Raw genomic sequence first — 16,769 nt, 5'->3', positions numbered from 1 at the left:
CCAATGGGCCACACACCTGGCACCTGACAATGCATAAGTGGGTTATGGGTTGCATTTTTGGCACTCGGCCTCTAAAAGATTCGCCATCATTAGTGTAGCAATTCTATACATACGTACATACGTACGTACAAATCTCTCTCTCTCCCTCTCTCCCCCCCCTCTCACTGATTTTGATGCAAATTTAAAGGATAAATGTAAAATAGAATATAAAAGAAAACTAAGAAAGAGCAATAAAGCAAAAAGTTTTGAAAATAGTAAAAATAATGACAATCAAACAAAATGAAGGCAAGTAATCTGATTATACGGCATTATAGATCAGTGGTTGTGAACCTATGGCGAACCCATTTTGAGATGTCATCTGGCATTGGAAGAAGAACCTGCAGGAAACCACAGCAACCAATAAGTGAAAGATGTTCAAACACACTAAGTGTAGAGTAATAATATATTTGGGGGTATTTTTGTTTTCTCTTTTCATTTCCATCTCTTCTCTGCCTGCGTGGTTTTGTTCCACATGCTAGACAACTCATTTTGTGGTTCTCTGGTGTCCCCTCTTGAGATATTTCAGTAGTGAAACGTTTTTACGTTAGGATCCCTTAAGATCTATTTCACTGTGTCTCTTGCACAATAATAGACAGACGAGTCATCAGCTTTTAGGTTGTTCATTTGCAGATAGAAGTTGGAACTGTCCTTGGAAGCAGCAAAACGTCCTTGGATTGTTGGTGAATAATAGTTGATACTAGATGAGTAATAGTGAACAAGCCATTCCAGTCCTTGGCCAGGTTTCTGTCTGATCCAATCCATGTAGTAGCTGTTAACATTGAATCCAGTGACAGCGCAAGTCAATTTATGGGATTCTCCTGGTTTCTTCAGCACTGGATCTGACTGTGTCAGAGCTATCTGAGAGAGGCCACCTAATGAAAAAGACAAAGCACAATTGGGTAATGGTTAGAAAGTAAGATCCACAGTTAATATATGACATTTTCTTGAGTGCTAAAAAAAGCTTTGCATGGACCAAACTACAAACCTTTGGGGAAGGCAGCCAGCGTGATGAGAGTTAAGAAGTGGATTGCCATTGTGAAGAAGTTTGGAAGGATAAGATTTACACCTTGAGTTGAGCCTGAAAAAGGAGAACAAGAGTTTAAATAGGAAGTGAAAGTCATATTGGCTTTGCATAAATTTTGCCAGGACTGTATAAATAGGAGATGAAGTCCTTAAGTGTTGTGAAATTTAGTAGAAAATTCTCTGCTATTTTCACAAAGATAATTGAGTGTATCTGGATGCAAGTAGTCCTTGACATATCGACTAGAATATTGGTTGTAAGTCAGTGCTGTCATAAATAGAGGCAACCACATTGCTAGGCGCATTTTTTCAACCATTATTTTCAGTGATTGATAAGAGAGTCTTTCAGTTGTGAAGCAAATCCAAAACTGGCCAAAAAAGTCAGAGACTGGCAAAAAATATTTCAAATGACTGCCATACACTGTGACTGGTTATTTCATTTTATTTTTTTGCAAAGAAGATTATATCTTGGTGCTGGTAATTTTGACAGAATTACGCAGAAACTGTTACAATGGGAAAGGGAACTGAAAGTTATTTTGAGGACCAGACTCAATCCTCAAATATTCAAAAACAATTAAGACAACTACCCCCTGATTCATTGGGGTATAAGAAGGATGGGAAATACAGCAGAATCAGACTTGCAAGATTTTCCTATTTTAGCTGATTTTTTTTTAATATTTCTAAGAGACAGCTAGAATTCACACTTCCTGCCTTTAATTTATACTTTGCTGTGTCTACAGATCTTCTCAAAATAGAACTTGATTTGGAGAAAAAAACAGAAGGAGAGGAAATTCCATACAATTCAAAACATGTAATGAAAAAATATGGCTTCTCGTGGAAAATGCCATCTAGGGTGTCTTAGTGAGGTCTTTGAACTTCAGAAGAAATGAGGCTCTCATACTGGATGCTTTGCATTGCATCTCATAAAATTTGCATGAGTTCCTCCTCTATTGAGTGGTGAAAAAAATAAATGAAGATTTAAAACCTGAATGTGTTTTAAGGCTGGCTCCTAGTCTTTCTTTTGATAAAGTGAGATGGATAGAAATTGAAATCTCAGTTCTGTATGAACTCCCTGTTGAAATTTTACGTGCAGACATTTCATGTCTGCATGAACATAGGTCATTACATTCATGCTGACACTTCCTGTCCTGTAGCATTATATGCCAAATCAACTAGACACAGGGGCAGGTGTTTTTTCCATTTTGCCATCACTCTGCTGAGCATCTAATCCTTATAATACTGTCTTATATCTAAATATATTCACTCCTATTGTATGGTTGTAACATTATTATCCTTGTCATCTTCTCTCATACTTCTCTTATCGGTGACATTATTATGATTATTATAACTCTGTTGCCTTGCAGGTACAATGAAAGCTTCTGAACCACACACAAATTCCTTATGTGTCTAATCACACTTGGCCAAATATCCTATCCTATCCTATCCTATCCTATCCTATCCTATCCTATCCTATCCTATCCTATCCTATCCTATCCTATCCTATCCTATCCTATCCTATCCTATTTCTCTTCTCTTCTCTTCTCTTCTCTTCTCTTCTCTTCTCTTCTCTTCTCTTCTCTTCTCTCTTGTTATTCTATTCCATTGCGTTCCATTGAGTTCCATTGCGTTCCATTGTATTCCGTTGCATTCCATTCCATTCCATTCCCTTCCTTTCCCTTCCCTTCCTTTCCCTTTCCTTCCATTCCATTCCATTCCATTCCATTCCGTTCCATTCCAGTCCAGTCCAGTCCATTTCAGTCCAGTCCATTCCAGTCCAGTCTAGTCTAGTCTAGTCTAATCTAGTCTAGTCTATAGTCTAGTCTAGTCTAGTCTAGTCTAGTGTAGTCTATTGTCATATCAGCATGGATCAATACTTTGTTTTTGCTTAATTTGTGGAAGGGAAGGAAGTAAAAATATAATAGAGAAAAAAATAGCAAAAAATATCAAGCCTTCTGCAATGAGGCTCCTAGAGGCTTCGTCCAGTTCCAAGGAAGGCCATTCAGTGTCCTCTCTGCTTTTTCAGAAGAAAGAGGAAAGACAGGACAGGTAGGAGTTTTCCAGGCTAAACAACTTCCTATTTCTCTTATCTGCAAACAAAAAAAAAGGGGTGATGGTAATGGAGAACTTTAACTCTTTAAAAATTGAAGCACTTTTCAGCCTCTTATATTAGAAAAGAAAATTAGTATGCATCTATTCTCACCAGACCTCTGGTGTCTCCCTATGAAACTCTGTAAATTTTGATCTAATAAAACTAATCCCATTTTACAAAAAGAAAATACTTATACATTGTTCTATCAGTTCTCCCTTTCTCTCCCCCACCCCTCTCTCTCTCGCTCGCTTGTTTTTTACAGACCACAAATAGAAGATATGTTGCTGTGTGCTCTCGGAAACAGAAATACACAGATGAATCTTCAGCTATGACCAAATTCAGCTGGAGGGAGAACTCGTTCCTGGACTGATCTGCAGAAATGGTGGCACGGCTTTTTACAGAATTAGTATACCATTTGCCTCCATTATTGACATTTATGGCTGAAAGCCATTGGAGACCTTTTCCATTTGGTTGCCTGATCCAATGCCAAGCGTATTGTGAAGAAGTAGCAATGGAGAAATCTGTGACTTTACAAAGTAGGTTGAGTTGACTTCCAGGTCTCACTATTCCTGGTTCAGATTCTACAAGTTGAACGGCTGAGAAGACCCCTTGGGAAAACAGAAAGGATTGTGATCAATAAACAACATCACTGACCAAATTAATATCTCCTAATATTTCATTAAATATTCTTACATCTTGGAAGCACTGTAAACCAAAATGCAAAGAACCACAATGCCCTGATGGCCATCTAGGATGTCCCAGTGAGATCTTTGAACTTCAAAGGAAGTGAGGAACTCATAGTGGATAGGCTTATTTTGAAGAGAAGCATCAGCATTGCATCTCATAAACTTTGCATGAGTTCCACCTCTATTGAGTGGGGGGAAATAAATTCAGTGTTAAAACCTAAATTTGTTACAAAGTTGCTCATGGACCTCTTTGTCTTTCTTATGATAAAGTGAGATGGAGAGAAATTGAAATCTCAGTTCTGCATGAAGTCCCTGATGAGATATTAAATGCAGACACTTCATGTCTGCATGAATATAGGGCATTACGTTCATGCAAACACTTCATGTTCTATAGCAGGGGTGTCAAACTGCCAGCCTGCAGGCTGGATGCATCATACCAAAACCACGCCCACCCCAGCTCCAGCAATGGGGAAAAAGTCAAGATATGTCATGACACATCGTGTGATGTGGCGAGTTTGACACCCCTGTCCTATAGCATTACATGCGAAAACAACTAGACACAGGGACAGTTTTTCACTTGTGCCATCACTCTGCTGAGCATCTAATCCTCACAGTACTTATAACAACCTGCCTCCAGAAGGTGTGAATGTTCCAACACTGGAAGTTTTTAAGAAGAGACTGGACAGCCATTTGTCTGAAATGGTATAGGGTTTCCTGCCTGAGCAGGGAGCTGGACTAGATGACTTCCAAGGTCCCTTCCAACATTGTTGTTGTTGTTGTTGTTGTTATTATTATTATTCTCAATCATCGCACAGTCAGCCAGATGTTCAGACTGGATTTGGTATTTTGTCTACCTATCGAGTCCTTACCCAGGACCTGGGATAGGCAGATGTGGATGTTTGATGGTATTACAGGTATCGTCGCAGGATGGAAGCAGTTCCTAATAAGGCCGCCTTTTGCAATTGACTAATATCAAATTTGTCAATGCCAATGGTGTTCAAGTGGTGCTCCAGTTGTTTTGGGATTGCGCCCAAGGAGCCTATGACTATTGGTACGACCCTTGCTTGCTTTTGCCACAGTCTTTCTATTTCTATTTGTAGGTCTTTGTATTTTGTTATCTTCTCCAGTTCTTTCTCTTCTATTCTGCTGTCTCCAGGCACTGCCACGTCCACTATCCAGACTTTTTTGTCTTTCTTATCGACAATTGTTAAGTCTGGTGTTTTATGTTGCAGGTGCTTGTCTGTTTGAATTCTGAAGTCCCAGAGCAGTTTAATTTTATCATTTTCTATGACTTTCTCTATTTTATGATCCCACCAGTTTTTGCTTACAGGCAAATGATATTTTTTGCAGATCTTCCAATGCACCATTGTTGCTACTTTGTCATGCCGCTGCTTGTAATCAGTTTGTGCAATCTTCTTGCAACAGCTTACCAAGTGGTCCACTGTTTCGTCAGCTTCTTTGCAGAGGCGGCACTTACTGTCTGTTGCTGTCTTCTCAATTTTGACTTTGTATGCATTTGTCCTTAAGGCTTGGTCTTGTGCAGCCAGAATTAGTCCCTCGGTCTCTTTCTTCAATTTTCCTGCTCTTAGCCATTGCCAGGTCTTGTTATTATCTGCTTTCCCAGCTATTTTTTTGAATGTATTGGCCATGTAGTGCTTTGTCTTCCCATGCCTCTATTCTGTTCTTCATTTGGTCTTTCTTGTAGGCCAGTTTGGTCTCTCCAGTAGTCAGTAAGCCTTCCTGATATACTAATTTCAGTGCATCTTCATCATTGTTCTTCAGATAATCTTCCAAAGCCATTTTTTCTTCTTCAACCATCTGATGTACTTGTAGCATTCCACGCCCACCTATTTGCCTTGGTAGATCAAGTCTATCAATGTCACTGCGTGGATGAAGGGCGTGATTCATTGTCATTATTTTTCTGGTCTGCCTATCCATTGCTTTTAGTTCTGCTTGAGTCCAGTCCACTATTCCAGCTGTGTATCTAATGACTGTGATTGCCCAGGTGTTGATTGCCTTTATGGTATTTCCTCCATTGAGTTTGGACTTTAAGATCTTCTTCACTCTCTTGATGTATTCACCTCTAACCTTTTTCTTGACTTCAGTGTGCTTGATGTTGTCAGCTTGAAGGATACCCAAGTATTTGTAGTACTCTTCCTCATCCAGACTTTTAATGTTATTTTCGTGGGGCATCTTGATTCCTTCAGTTTTCACTATTTTTCCTTGTTTGATAGTAAGTGTGGCACATTTGTCCAAGCCAAACTCCATTACAATATCTTGCTATATATACGGACAGTGTTGAGCAGCGATTCTATTTCAGATGATGTTTTTCCATACAGCTTCAGATCATCCATGTAAAGGAGGTGGGATAGTCTAGCAGATGTTTTTGATGTTTGATAACCATGTCCTGAGTTATTCAGTATTATTATTATTACACTGTTGCCTTGCATCTACATTGAGAGCTGCTGAATTAAAGACAAATTGCTTGTGTTTCTGATCATACTTGGCCAAATATTCTATTCTATTCTATTCTATTCTATTCTATTCTATTCTATTCTATTCTGTTCTGTTCTGTTCTGTTCTGTTCTGTTCTGTTCTGTTCTGTTCTGTTCTGTTCTATTCTTACCCTATCCTACCCTACCCTACCCTACTCTATCCTATCCTACCCTATCCTACCCTACCCTACCCTACCCTACCCTACCCTACCCTATCCTATCCTATCCTATCCTATCCTATCCTATCCTGTCTTGTCCAGTCCTGTCCTGGTTGTGTTGCCTTTCTCTTCTCTTCTCTTCTCTTCTCTTCTCTTCTCTTCTCTTCTCTTCTCTTCTCTTCTCTTCTCTTCTCTTCTCCTCTCCTCTCCTCTCCTCTCCTCTCCTCTGCTCTCTAGTTCCATTCCATCCTTTCCCACTCCATCCCACTGTATCCCATTCTATTCTGTTGTCATGCTGTTGTATGCTTAATTTATGAAAGGGAAGAAAGTAAAAATATAATAGAGAAAAAATACAAATAACTTTTTTTTAAAAAATTACATTGAGGGGTGTTCATAGAAAACATTCACAAATAAGAGAAGTTATGACTAGGAAAACTCAATATCTCCCATATTTGTGATGCATCTCTAAACAGACCACATCTACTGGTTATCCAACATATCTATTTCCTTATGAAAAGAAAATAAGTAAATATAGAATCCATTGAGGAACTGATCATGTTTTTATAGACTGGTTTTCAACAAAAGGGAAGGATATGCATTAAACAACACTACAGTCTTTTTCTAAAGAAATAGAGGAGAATGGACAAGTGGGATTGTTTCCTAGTTCATCCAATTCCTGGAGTTTTTCTGTTTAAAATATAAAGAATTTGGGGTGAAAAAATACAAAGGTGATCCTAATCAATAATGTTAAAGTGATGTGTACAGCATTTTTCATGCTCCTAAATTAGGAAAGAGAATTTGGGATTTGTTCATTAAACTTCTGCTGCAGGGAAATGGAGTTTGTTGTACTAAGAAAAGTTGAGTCAGACCTTCCAACTCCTTGTGAGATCTTATTTTTTCTCACAAGAAGTTGGAAGGTCTGAATGAACTTTTTTTAGTTCCACAAATTCCGTTGAAAAAAGGTGCCCGAACGCCATTCCATGCATTCAATGACAAAAAAAGCTCTGCCTAATATTACATTCATATGTTTTGTCATTTTCATTAAAAATCAATGAAGTTTTTAATTTAATTGAAGAAATAAAAAGTAACTCAGTCTGTACAGACAAACCTTGTCTAATGCTTGCAGATAAAGTAAAAAATTAATTTAAATTCACAACTGGGCCCTAGGAATCCTGATAATTCTCTAACCCAAAAATAAAGAATGTTTAGCTTCTCAGCCTTTTTCAAGATACAACAATACTAATCATGAGATCCAAAATCATTTTCCTCCTAGTCTAAAACTTGATGTGGATATTAAGTAATTAAGAACAGACTCATTTAATCCTTAGAACCAAAATTCTGTGGGAAAATTCTGGCTTTCATGTTTATTTCTTACAATGTCAATGAAATTAGGGCCATTCAGATATCCTGGGGAGTTTTGTTCCATTAGGTTGAAGTTGTGACACAAATACTAGAATCTAGGTCCCGTCCTGGAGCAGGCCTGCACTGTCAGTTCAGGTGGGCAATAAGCGACAATCAAAGAGAATGAAGTAAGGAAAGTAATTTTATTGTATGGCATTATGGGTAATAACTACTGCTTTGAAAGTGGAAGCTAGTGCAATTGGCACATTAGAAATTTCATAATGTTCAAACTGCACATCCCTCTAAATTCTCAAACAATGCAGATTAAAAATCACTTTCAAGAGCAGCCTCTGCCAGAACAACAATCAGAGGAAAGGACTTGAGTGTGTGCAGGAAGGGTCACCTGAGAAAAGTTCTTACAAGCTCCCTCATTCTTACAATGTAAAAGGAGGAAGAGGAAAGTGCATTCAGAGATGAAGACTCTATTACTGTATCTTTCTAATGAAAAAGGGGCGTTGTCTTACCTGAATGCCTTTTCTCAGCATGATGATGAAGAATCCACGGATGGGTTGTCTTAATCTATCTGCTCCAATTGGACTAAGTCTGAAATTGGTAACGCCCCCTCTGTGCCAAGTGCACCCCAGTTTTAGACTAAGGCGATACCCAGACTTTAGACCGACGCGTCTGAACAAATGGGAACCAGGCCAACTGACCTAATGGGAGGGAGTGGATTCTCCATCATCATGCTGAGAAAAGGCGTTCAGGTAAGACAACGCCCCTTTCTCCAGCATGATTGGATGGAGAACCCACGGATGGGACATACCAAAGCCCTGTGTCCCTAGGGTGGGGAATTAGATTGGGCCTGGGTCCTATCCAATGTTAATGCGTGTTCTAGTACCTTGTGGCCAAATGAAGCCGTAGAAGATGCGTATACATCCATCTTGTAGTGACGGACAAAGGAGGAGGGCGATGCCCATGTTGCTGCCCTACAAACTTCCTCTATGGATGCCTGGGTAGACCAGGCTGCTGTAGTGGCTGCGCCCCTGGTGGAATGGGCCGTGATATGGCTGGGAGCTTGAAGTGACTGAGTCTGGTATGCCAAAGAAATACAAGCTCTAATCCACCTGCCTATAGTGGGTGAGGAAACCTTTTGTCCTAACGACGAAGGGTGAAATGACACAAACAGAGCCTCAGTCTTGCGGAAGGATGAGGTCCTCTGTATATAGCAATATAAGGCCCTGCGAACATCCAATCTGTTCCACTGAGCCTCTGTGTCATTAGATGGGTTCGGACAGAAGTCCGGCAAAACTATGTCCTGGGACTTATGATACAAGGAGTTGACCTTGGGCACGAAAGAGGGATCTAACCTGAGAGTAACCCTGTCCATATGGAAAATACACAGGTCCTTTCTTACTGACAGGGTAGCCAGCTCAGAGATCCTTCTGGCTGAAGTTATAGCAACCAGAAATGCTACCTTCATTGATAATTGTTTGAGCAAACAAGTGTCAATAGGCTCAAAGGGTGGTGAGACAAGAGCCTGTAGAACCTGATGAAGGTCCCAGGAGGGATACCTATGTACCGTTGGTGGTCTGGCATTGTTAGCTCCCTTTAGGAAGGAGCGTATCATAGGGTGCTGTGTTAAGGATTCCTTGCCACAGGAAATAACTGTGGCAAGTGCTGCTACCTGCCTACGGATGGTGCTTGTGGAAAGCCCTTTGTCCAGACCACCCATCAGGGACTCCAAGATAACTGGCACTGCAGCCTGTAAGAGTTCAATTTTGTGAGCTAAACACCAATTACAGAAGCTTTTCCACATGGCATCGTATATTCTATTTGTCAAGGGTCGCCTGGATTGCTGGATCATGGCTATGACCCTTGACGAATATGCGTCTAGGCCTAAGGCCTGCCTCTCAAGTGCCAGACGGTTAACTGGAGCCATTGAGGGTCCAGATGATGTAACTCCCCCTGAATGAGGGAGATCCGATTGGTTGGAATCCTCCATGGAGGGGATGCGGAGAGCTCCATCAGGTCGGCGAACCAAAATCGTCTCGGCCAATGCGGGGCGACCAGGAGGACCTCTGCTTGTTCGCGAAGGATCTTCCTGATCGTGGCAGGTAGAAGGGGCAGGGGAGGAAAGGCATAGAGCAGTTCCCTGGGCCAGGGACTGCGGAGTGCATCTGTTCCCTCCGCTGATGGAGACGGGAACCTGGAAAGGAACCTGGGAAGCTGTGAGTTGGCTGGGGAGGCAAACAGATCTAGGGTTGGGGAACCAAACCTGTCCACGATCTCTCTGAAGATCTCCGGATTCAGCTGCCATTCGGAATGGTCCACGGTGGCTCTGCTCAGTGAGTCCGCCTGCTGGTTGGCCACTCTGGATATGTGCTCCGCCCTGATGGAGGCAAGATTCATTTCCGCCCAAGACCCCAGCAATCTGGCCTCCTGCATGAGAGGCTTGGACCTTGTTCCCCCCTGTCTGTTGATATGGGCCTTGGCTGTGATGTTGTCGGTTAAGACCAGGACGTGCTGGCCCTGTACTAAGCTGCTGAATCTCTTTAGGGCCATGTGTATGGCTCTTAGTTCCAGCCAGTTTATATTGTTCTTTAGATTCTGCCTGGACCACTGACCTTGGGCCCAGTGTGTATGGAGGTGTGCCCCCCACCCAAATAGGCTTGCGTCTGTGGTGATGGTGATCCTGTCTGGTTCTTTGAATTCTGCTCCCCGTGACAGTGCCGGAGAGTCCCACCAACAAAGGGAGTTCAACACCGACTGTGGAACTCGGACCTTCTGGTGGGATGTGCTGGTATGAAGTCTCTGGAATGGAAGGAGAAGCCACTGTAATTCTCTGGCATGGAGACGTGCCCATGGCGCAATTTGCATGCAGGACACCATCTTCCCTAGTAGTTGTGACTACTCTGTCCCTTCGGATCCGACGTAGAAGAGTCTGGATAGAGTTCCGTCGGTCCTGAGATAGGTAGACCGTGCAGTTGTCTGTGTCTATAACTGCACCCAAATGGAGGAGCCGAGTTGTTGGTACAGTATGACTTTCCTGGAAATTAACAGAAAAACCATGCTCCTGCAAAACTTTGATGGCTAGGGCGAGGTCTGCTTGGGCACTTTGCCATGATGATGACTGAATTAGAATGTCATCTAAATAGCATTGAACTCTGATGGGAATTTGTCTAAGGTGGGCTGCAATCACTGCCAGTACCTTTGTAAATACTCTCGGTGCAGATGAGAGGCCAAATGGAAGGGCTCTGTACTGGTAGTGGCATCGGGCATAACTGAATCTGAGGAATTTGTGGTGTCCAGGAAAAATGGGAATGTGCAAATATGCCTCAGTCAGGTCTATGGAGGTAAGAAAGTCACCTCGCCTGACGCTAGCCAGGATTGATTGAAGTGATTGCATCTTAAATTTTTTATACTTCAAGTAGAAGTTTAGACCTTTTAAGTCCAAGATTGCCCTCCAGCCCCCTGAAGTCTTGGAAATGACGAAGAGGTTTGAGTAAAACCCTCGTCCTTCTTGTTCTTGTGGAACTGGTTCAATTGCTTGTATCTGCAATAAGTGGGCTATTGCCTCTGACATAAGTTCAGCTCTGGCCCTGTTCGTTGAAATAGGACAAGAGCGGAACCTGTCAGGTGGATGGGAACAAAATTCTAGTCTCAGACCTTGGGAGACAATGTCTAACACCCATGCATCCGTAGTAGTGGCCGCCCAAATGCTGGAATAGAGGGCCAGCCGGCCTCCTATGGGAGGTTAGGCTGCAGGTTCACTTGCCTCGCTTGAAGGAGCGGCTCCCTGTGCCTCGAAAGGACCGCTTGGTCTGGAACTGTGATCTGCCTCTGTATGCTGAGCGATCTTGTTGTCGTTCCTGTCTCTGAAAGGAGGGGCGAGAAGCCTGGGCCCAGTCCCAGGATGGCGCTGGCCGAAAGGGCTGCCCTCAGTAGTTACTCTGTGACAAGTTCCCCCAACGTCTATCTCCCCTCCTTGATGTATTAACCAAGGTCTTGCGTTTATCCTTACCTTCGGTTAGGTATGGCTCTAGCGCCTTACCAAAGAGATGTCCACCTGTGTAAGGTTTAGAGGCCAGATGCCACTTGGCCTTGGTGTCTGCTCGCCAGTTTCTGAGCCAGAGGAGCCTTCGTGCTGAAATGTCTGCCGCGATGGTCCGGGCAGTGTATCTGGCCGTGTGTAAGGAGGTATCGACTAGATACTGGGACGTGGCCACCAACTTACCCAGATTCTGGTGGGCTCTGAGCTGGTCCAGAGGGATCATGTCCTGGAGCTCCCGTAACCACAGGACCGAAGCCCTGGCAAAGAAGGCCATGGAGGTTGCTGCCCTCGTTGCCCAGGCTGATGCCTGGTGGGCTCTGCATAGGGCGGACTAGATCTTCTTGTCCTCTGCCCTTAGTGCCTCATTTATGTCCCCAGGGATGTTGGACTTGGGAAACAATGAGTTCAAGGGCTCATCAATCTCAGGAATCTCCAAAAGGGAGGACAGGGAAGGAGCAACATTGAACAATGTTCTCTCTACTGCACCAGGGCTCGAGGGGGATCCTAGGTTCTCCTATTGTTTCTGGACTATATTTAGAAAAAGGGGAGGGCAGGGAATATGATTCTGTGAGACAGAGGGCTCAGTGTATATGGCATGGGGACCCTGGGATGTTGGTGGGGTCTCCTGTTCTTGAGCGAGGTTTGCAGTAGTGCAGGCCTTGAGTAGCAGGGAATTGAAGAAGGAATGGTCAAAGAGACCGACAGGAGGGGTGGGTTCGGATGGGGCGAGGCCCTCGTCATCAGACAAAATCAGGCCAGGTTGTTCAGCTCCTGTAGATTCCAGATCTGATGTGGGATCATCCATCCAGTCCGGAGATTGTGCATGATTTGTGGTCTGGGGGGGTGGCTGTGGGGTGTTGGAGGCCATAAATTGAGCCACAGCCTGGGCTATCATGGACTGGAGGAAGTTCGAGTTCAGGGCCTGGTTCTCAGGAGGGCGAAGCCCTGATGCAGTGGGGGTGAATGTGGCCTGGGGCCCTGAGGTGTCCTGACCGGTTATACACCTCCCTGAAGCCACTGTTAGGTTTGAATCTGACTCAGGAATTCCCCTGGGGGGAGACCAAGCCCCTGGGGCTGAGGCACTATGTGAAGAAAGGGGCTCAAAAATAGACCTTCCCATCGTGCCTGCCAGATCTGGGGAGACCGCTCTCAGTCTTTGGCACCCTTCCTCCCTCTGTGGCTCCCTGCTTGGCCGGGCTCGCTTCGTGGTGCTCTTTCCACTTGCCTCTGATTGGAGACTCCTCTTGGCCGGCTCGCTGCCTCTCTCTGCCATGATGAGTTGCTCTGGTCTCAACCTTGGCAAAACGCCCCCCCTTGGTGCTGTACTTCACCAAGGGAGTCTACAAAGATAATTCAGCCCAAGAGGGGGGAGGGCAGGGAATTGATGGGCACCCCGATCACTTGGGATCGATCAGGCCCTCCCCGGTCGAAGCTGCTCTCTCGAAGAGCTGGCCACCGATGATCGAATACTGCCTTCAGGAGAAAGTTCCAGGCAGTCTGGGTCCCAGTCACACACAAAATGGCCGCCGAGGGCTTTAGCCACGCACAAAAAGGGCCTCCGAGGGCTTCAGCCACACACAAAATGGCCGCCGATGACTTCAGTTACAAACAAAATGGCCGCCGAGGCTTCAGCCACAAACAAAATGGCCACCAAGGCTTCAGCCCCACTCAAAATGGCCGCCGAGGGCCTCAGCCACAAACAAAATGGCCGCCGAGGCTTCAGCCCCACACAAAATGGCCGCCAGTGACTTCCGCCACTCACAAAATGGCCGCTGAGGGCCTCAACCACATACAAAATGGCCTCCGGGGGCTTCAGCCACACCCAAAATGGCCACCGGAAGAAGGCCTTGAGGCCTATGGTCTAAGCTGCGACGAGCCCTCGTTCGGGTGAATCGCTGGGCTCCTAAAGCAGCTGGTGGCATGTGATTAGGCCGGCTGGAAAAGCTGTTGTCCAAAGCCTGACAGGCCCAAATTCTCACCTGCTGCTGTCTGCTGGGGCTGAGGTACCTGGGAAGGCTCCCTGCAGGCCTGACGAGGCTCCTTAAATCGAAGGTTTGATCTTGCTGTCCCTAACTGAGGGAAAACAAACAAGGGGAAAGTTTTCCCCCCCCCCAGAGGGAGAGGGTTGTGAGTCTGTCAGCCTGAATAGGCTTCAGACTGGGATAATTGATCTTTCTTCTAGATATAATCGATTCTGAATCAATAATAAAATAACAATAATAATAGCCTGAGCTAAGTAATTAAATAGAATTAAACAGTCTTCTGCTCCAGGAGCGAAGACAAAACGCGTCTTAGAGCAAAACGACTAAGTCTAAAACTGGGGTGCACTTGGCACAGAGGGGGCGTTACCAATTTCAGACTTAGTCCAATTGGAGCAGATAGATTAAGACAACCCATCCGTGGGTTCTCCATCCAATCATGCTGGAGAATACTGTTGCTCTATGTATGGGTTTTGTTTCCTCATCTGTTCTAGGCTGGAGTTTAACAAGTGGATGTTAAATAAGGTATGAGTCACCTGATTCAGACATAAGTTTGGTTTGCCGCCAAGACCAAGCCATGCAACCATCAATGCTTTGACAAAATTACACCATCATTGTTACAAAGGAAAAAGGCATCTGAAGCAGTTTTGGACGTCCAGAATCACCAGATAATATTCGGAAGCAATTCAGACAATTACCCCCTTGATTCACTAGAGTAATAAGAAGTATGGGAAGTATAGCTGAGTCAGACTTGCAACATTTTGTAATTTTAACTGACTTTTTTTTTTCTAACATTCCAAAAGAGAGATAGAATTCATGATGCCTTCCTTTAGTTCAGACATGTCAAACTTGTGACATCACGTGTCGTTGCACAACATATCGGGATGGTTTTGCCATTGCCGGCAATGGGGTGGGTGCACCTTCCGAATAACACGTCCAGCTCATGGGCCAGCAGTTTGACACCCCTGCTAGTTTATCTAGCACATCTTCTCAAAATAGAATTTGATTTGGGGGGAAGCAGGAAAGGAAATTCCATACAATTCAAAACATTTAATGAAGAATATGGCTTGTCATGGAAAAAATCCCAGGAATCCTTCCAAAAGAGGGAAAGGAACACATCTTCAGATGTCATCTGGCATCGGAAGAAGAATCTGCAGGAAACCACTGCAACCATTGAGTGAAAGATGTTCAGCCACACTAAGTGTAGAACAATAATATATTTGGGGGTATTCTTGTTTTGTCTTTTCATTTCCATCTCTTCTCTGCCTGAGTGATTTTGTTCAAATGCTAGACAACTCATTTTGTGGTTCTCTGCTGTCCCCTCTTGACACATTTCAGTACTGAAAGGAAAGGTTTTTGCATGAGATCCGTTAAGATCTATTTCACTGTGTCTCTTGCACAATAATAGACAGCCGAGTCATCAGCTTTTAGATTGTTCATTTGCAGATAGAAGTTGGAACTGTCCTTGGAGGCAGTAAATCGTCCTTGGATTGTTGGTCAATAATCGTTGCTACTAGAATCGTAATAGTCTACAAGCCATTCCAGTCCTTGGCCAGGTTTCTGTCTGATCCAACCCATGGTATAGCTGTTAACATCGAATCCAGTGACAGCGCAAGCCAATTTATGGGATTCTCCTGGTTTCTTCAGCACTGGATCTGACTGGGTCAGAGCTACCTGGGAGAGACCACCTAATGAAAAAACACCAAGCATAATTGGATATGGGTTAGAAAGTAAGATCCATAGTTAAGATATGAAATTTCCTTAAATGCTAGAAAAAGCTTAACATGGACCAAACTACAAACCTTTGGAGAAGGCAACCAGCATGACGAGAATTAAGAAGTGGGTTGCCATTGTGAAGACGTTTAGAGAGATGAGTTTTGAGATGAACCTGAAGAAGGTGACTGTGAGTTTAAATAGGAAGTGGAAGTAATGTTGACTTTGCATAAATCTTGCTGGGACTAATATAAATATGAAATGAAGTCCAGAAATATATTTGAATTTAGTAGAGAATACCTTTCACAAAGATGATGGAGTGTATCTGGGTACAAGTAAACTTATGACTACAATTTCACCACAAGCTTGGTAGTAAGTCATGACTGTCTAGAACAGGATTGTCAAAATATGGGCCCATGGGCTGGATGTGTCAAGCTAAAACTGTGCCCACCCCATTGCCGGCAATGGGGAAAAAGTTGTGATATGTCACGACATATCACATGATGTAGTGTGTTTGATACCCAGGGTCTAGAAGAAATACTTGAGTGAGAACAGGTTTAATAGGATTTGTCACACAAAATGATCAGGGCTTATCTATGTATTTCTGAAACTAACTACAATCATTTAAAATAGTGGCAAAGTTGCTTTTATTCTTGAACAAAGACGGTGAAGTCTTTCAGATCAGCTCCTTCTGGTTTCTATGATGTTACACATATTTTCGTCTGTTATATAAGAAGGTGAAGTCAATTCCTGGTGACTCCATAGATACATTCATTCAATTATTTTGGCAAAAGTTGGGAAGTGATAGCAGCCCCATCGATAGAATTCCTAGATCCTTTTTGAGGGAAAGGGGGAAATCAGGAGATTTTGAAGCTTATTTGCTGTTGTATGGTAAATTATCTTAAGCTTATATAAAGTGAGTATCTTTGAATAAGCTAATGACACCCCTTCCTCCACATCAAATCCCTTGCTTGGGACAAATTTAAACAAGTTGGACAAGAAAATATCACAGACCAACTTAGATACAAACACTTTGTAAAACCTCTGTAATGAAGATCCTAAATGCTTTGTCCTGTTCCCAATGATGGCCATTCAGTGTCCTCCCATCTTTTTCAGAACAAAGAGGAAGGACAGGACAGGTGGAGTTTTGCAGGCTAAACAGCTTCCTATTTGCCTTGCATGCAAAACAATGAAAGTG

General features: G+C 43.4%; 1 protein-coding gene and 1 gene segment (V, D, J or C); both read right to left on the bottom strand.

Moving 5' to 3' along the window:
• Positions 1 to 305: 305 nt before the first annotated feature.
• LOC120300887 lies at positions 306 to 2,522 on the bottom strand. The segment is given in 2 exon segments: positions 306 to 911; positions 1,025 to 2,522. Coding segments are annotated over 2 exon segments (447 nt in total).
• A 390-nt stretch (positions 2,523 to 2,912) lies between these two features.
• On the bottom strand, positions 2,913 to 15,682 carry LOC120300495 (immunoglobulin alpha-2 heavy chain-like). The gene is made up of 5 exons (XM_039326612.1): positions 15,661 to 15,682; positions 15,433 to 15,546; positions 13,859 to 13,978; positions 3,413 to 3,756; positions 2,913 to 3,146 (listed from the first exon to the last, which is right to left on the bottom strand). Exons 1-5 carry the CDS (start codon positions 15,680 to 15,682, stop codon positions 3,003 to 3,005), a joined length of 744 nt encoding a protein of 247 aa, XP_039182546.1. The 3' UTR covers positions 2,913 to 3,002.
• Positions 15,683 to 16,769: the final 1,087 nt, after the last annotated feature.

This window comes from Crotalus tigris, unplaced genomic scaffold, assembly GCF_016545835.1.
Source record: "Crotalus tigris isolate CLP2741 ecotype Arizona unplaced genomic scaffold, ASM1654583v1 scf7180000017614.5298720, whole genome shotgun sequence".
Classification (NCBI taxonomy): Eukaryota; Metazoa; Chordata; class Lepidosauria; order Squamata; family Viperidae; genus Crotalus; species Crotalus tigris.
The sequence above is the reverse complement of the archived record's forward strand: the minus strand, read 5'-3'. Positions and strand labels throughout refer to the sequence as shown.

What these genes read in the sequence shown, in the direction of transcription:
- LOC120300495 (XM_039326612.1), bottom strand. Translation starts at nt 15,682, where the DNA reads ATGCTGGTTGCCTTCTCCAAAG. An exon ending in GCTGGTTGCCTTCTCCAAAG is followed by an intron (nt 15,547 to 15,660) that starts GTTTGTAGTTTG and finishes TTTTTTCATTAG; the next exon opens with GTGGTCTCTCCCAGGTAGCT. An exon ending in GCCCCAGCAGACAGCAGCAG is followed by an intron (nt 3,757 to 13,858) that starts GTGAGAATTTGG and finishes TGTTTTCCCAAG; the next exon opens with GGGTCTTCTCAGCCGTTCAA.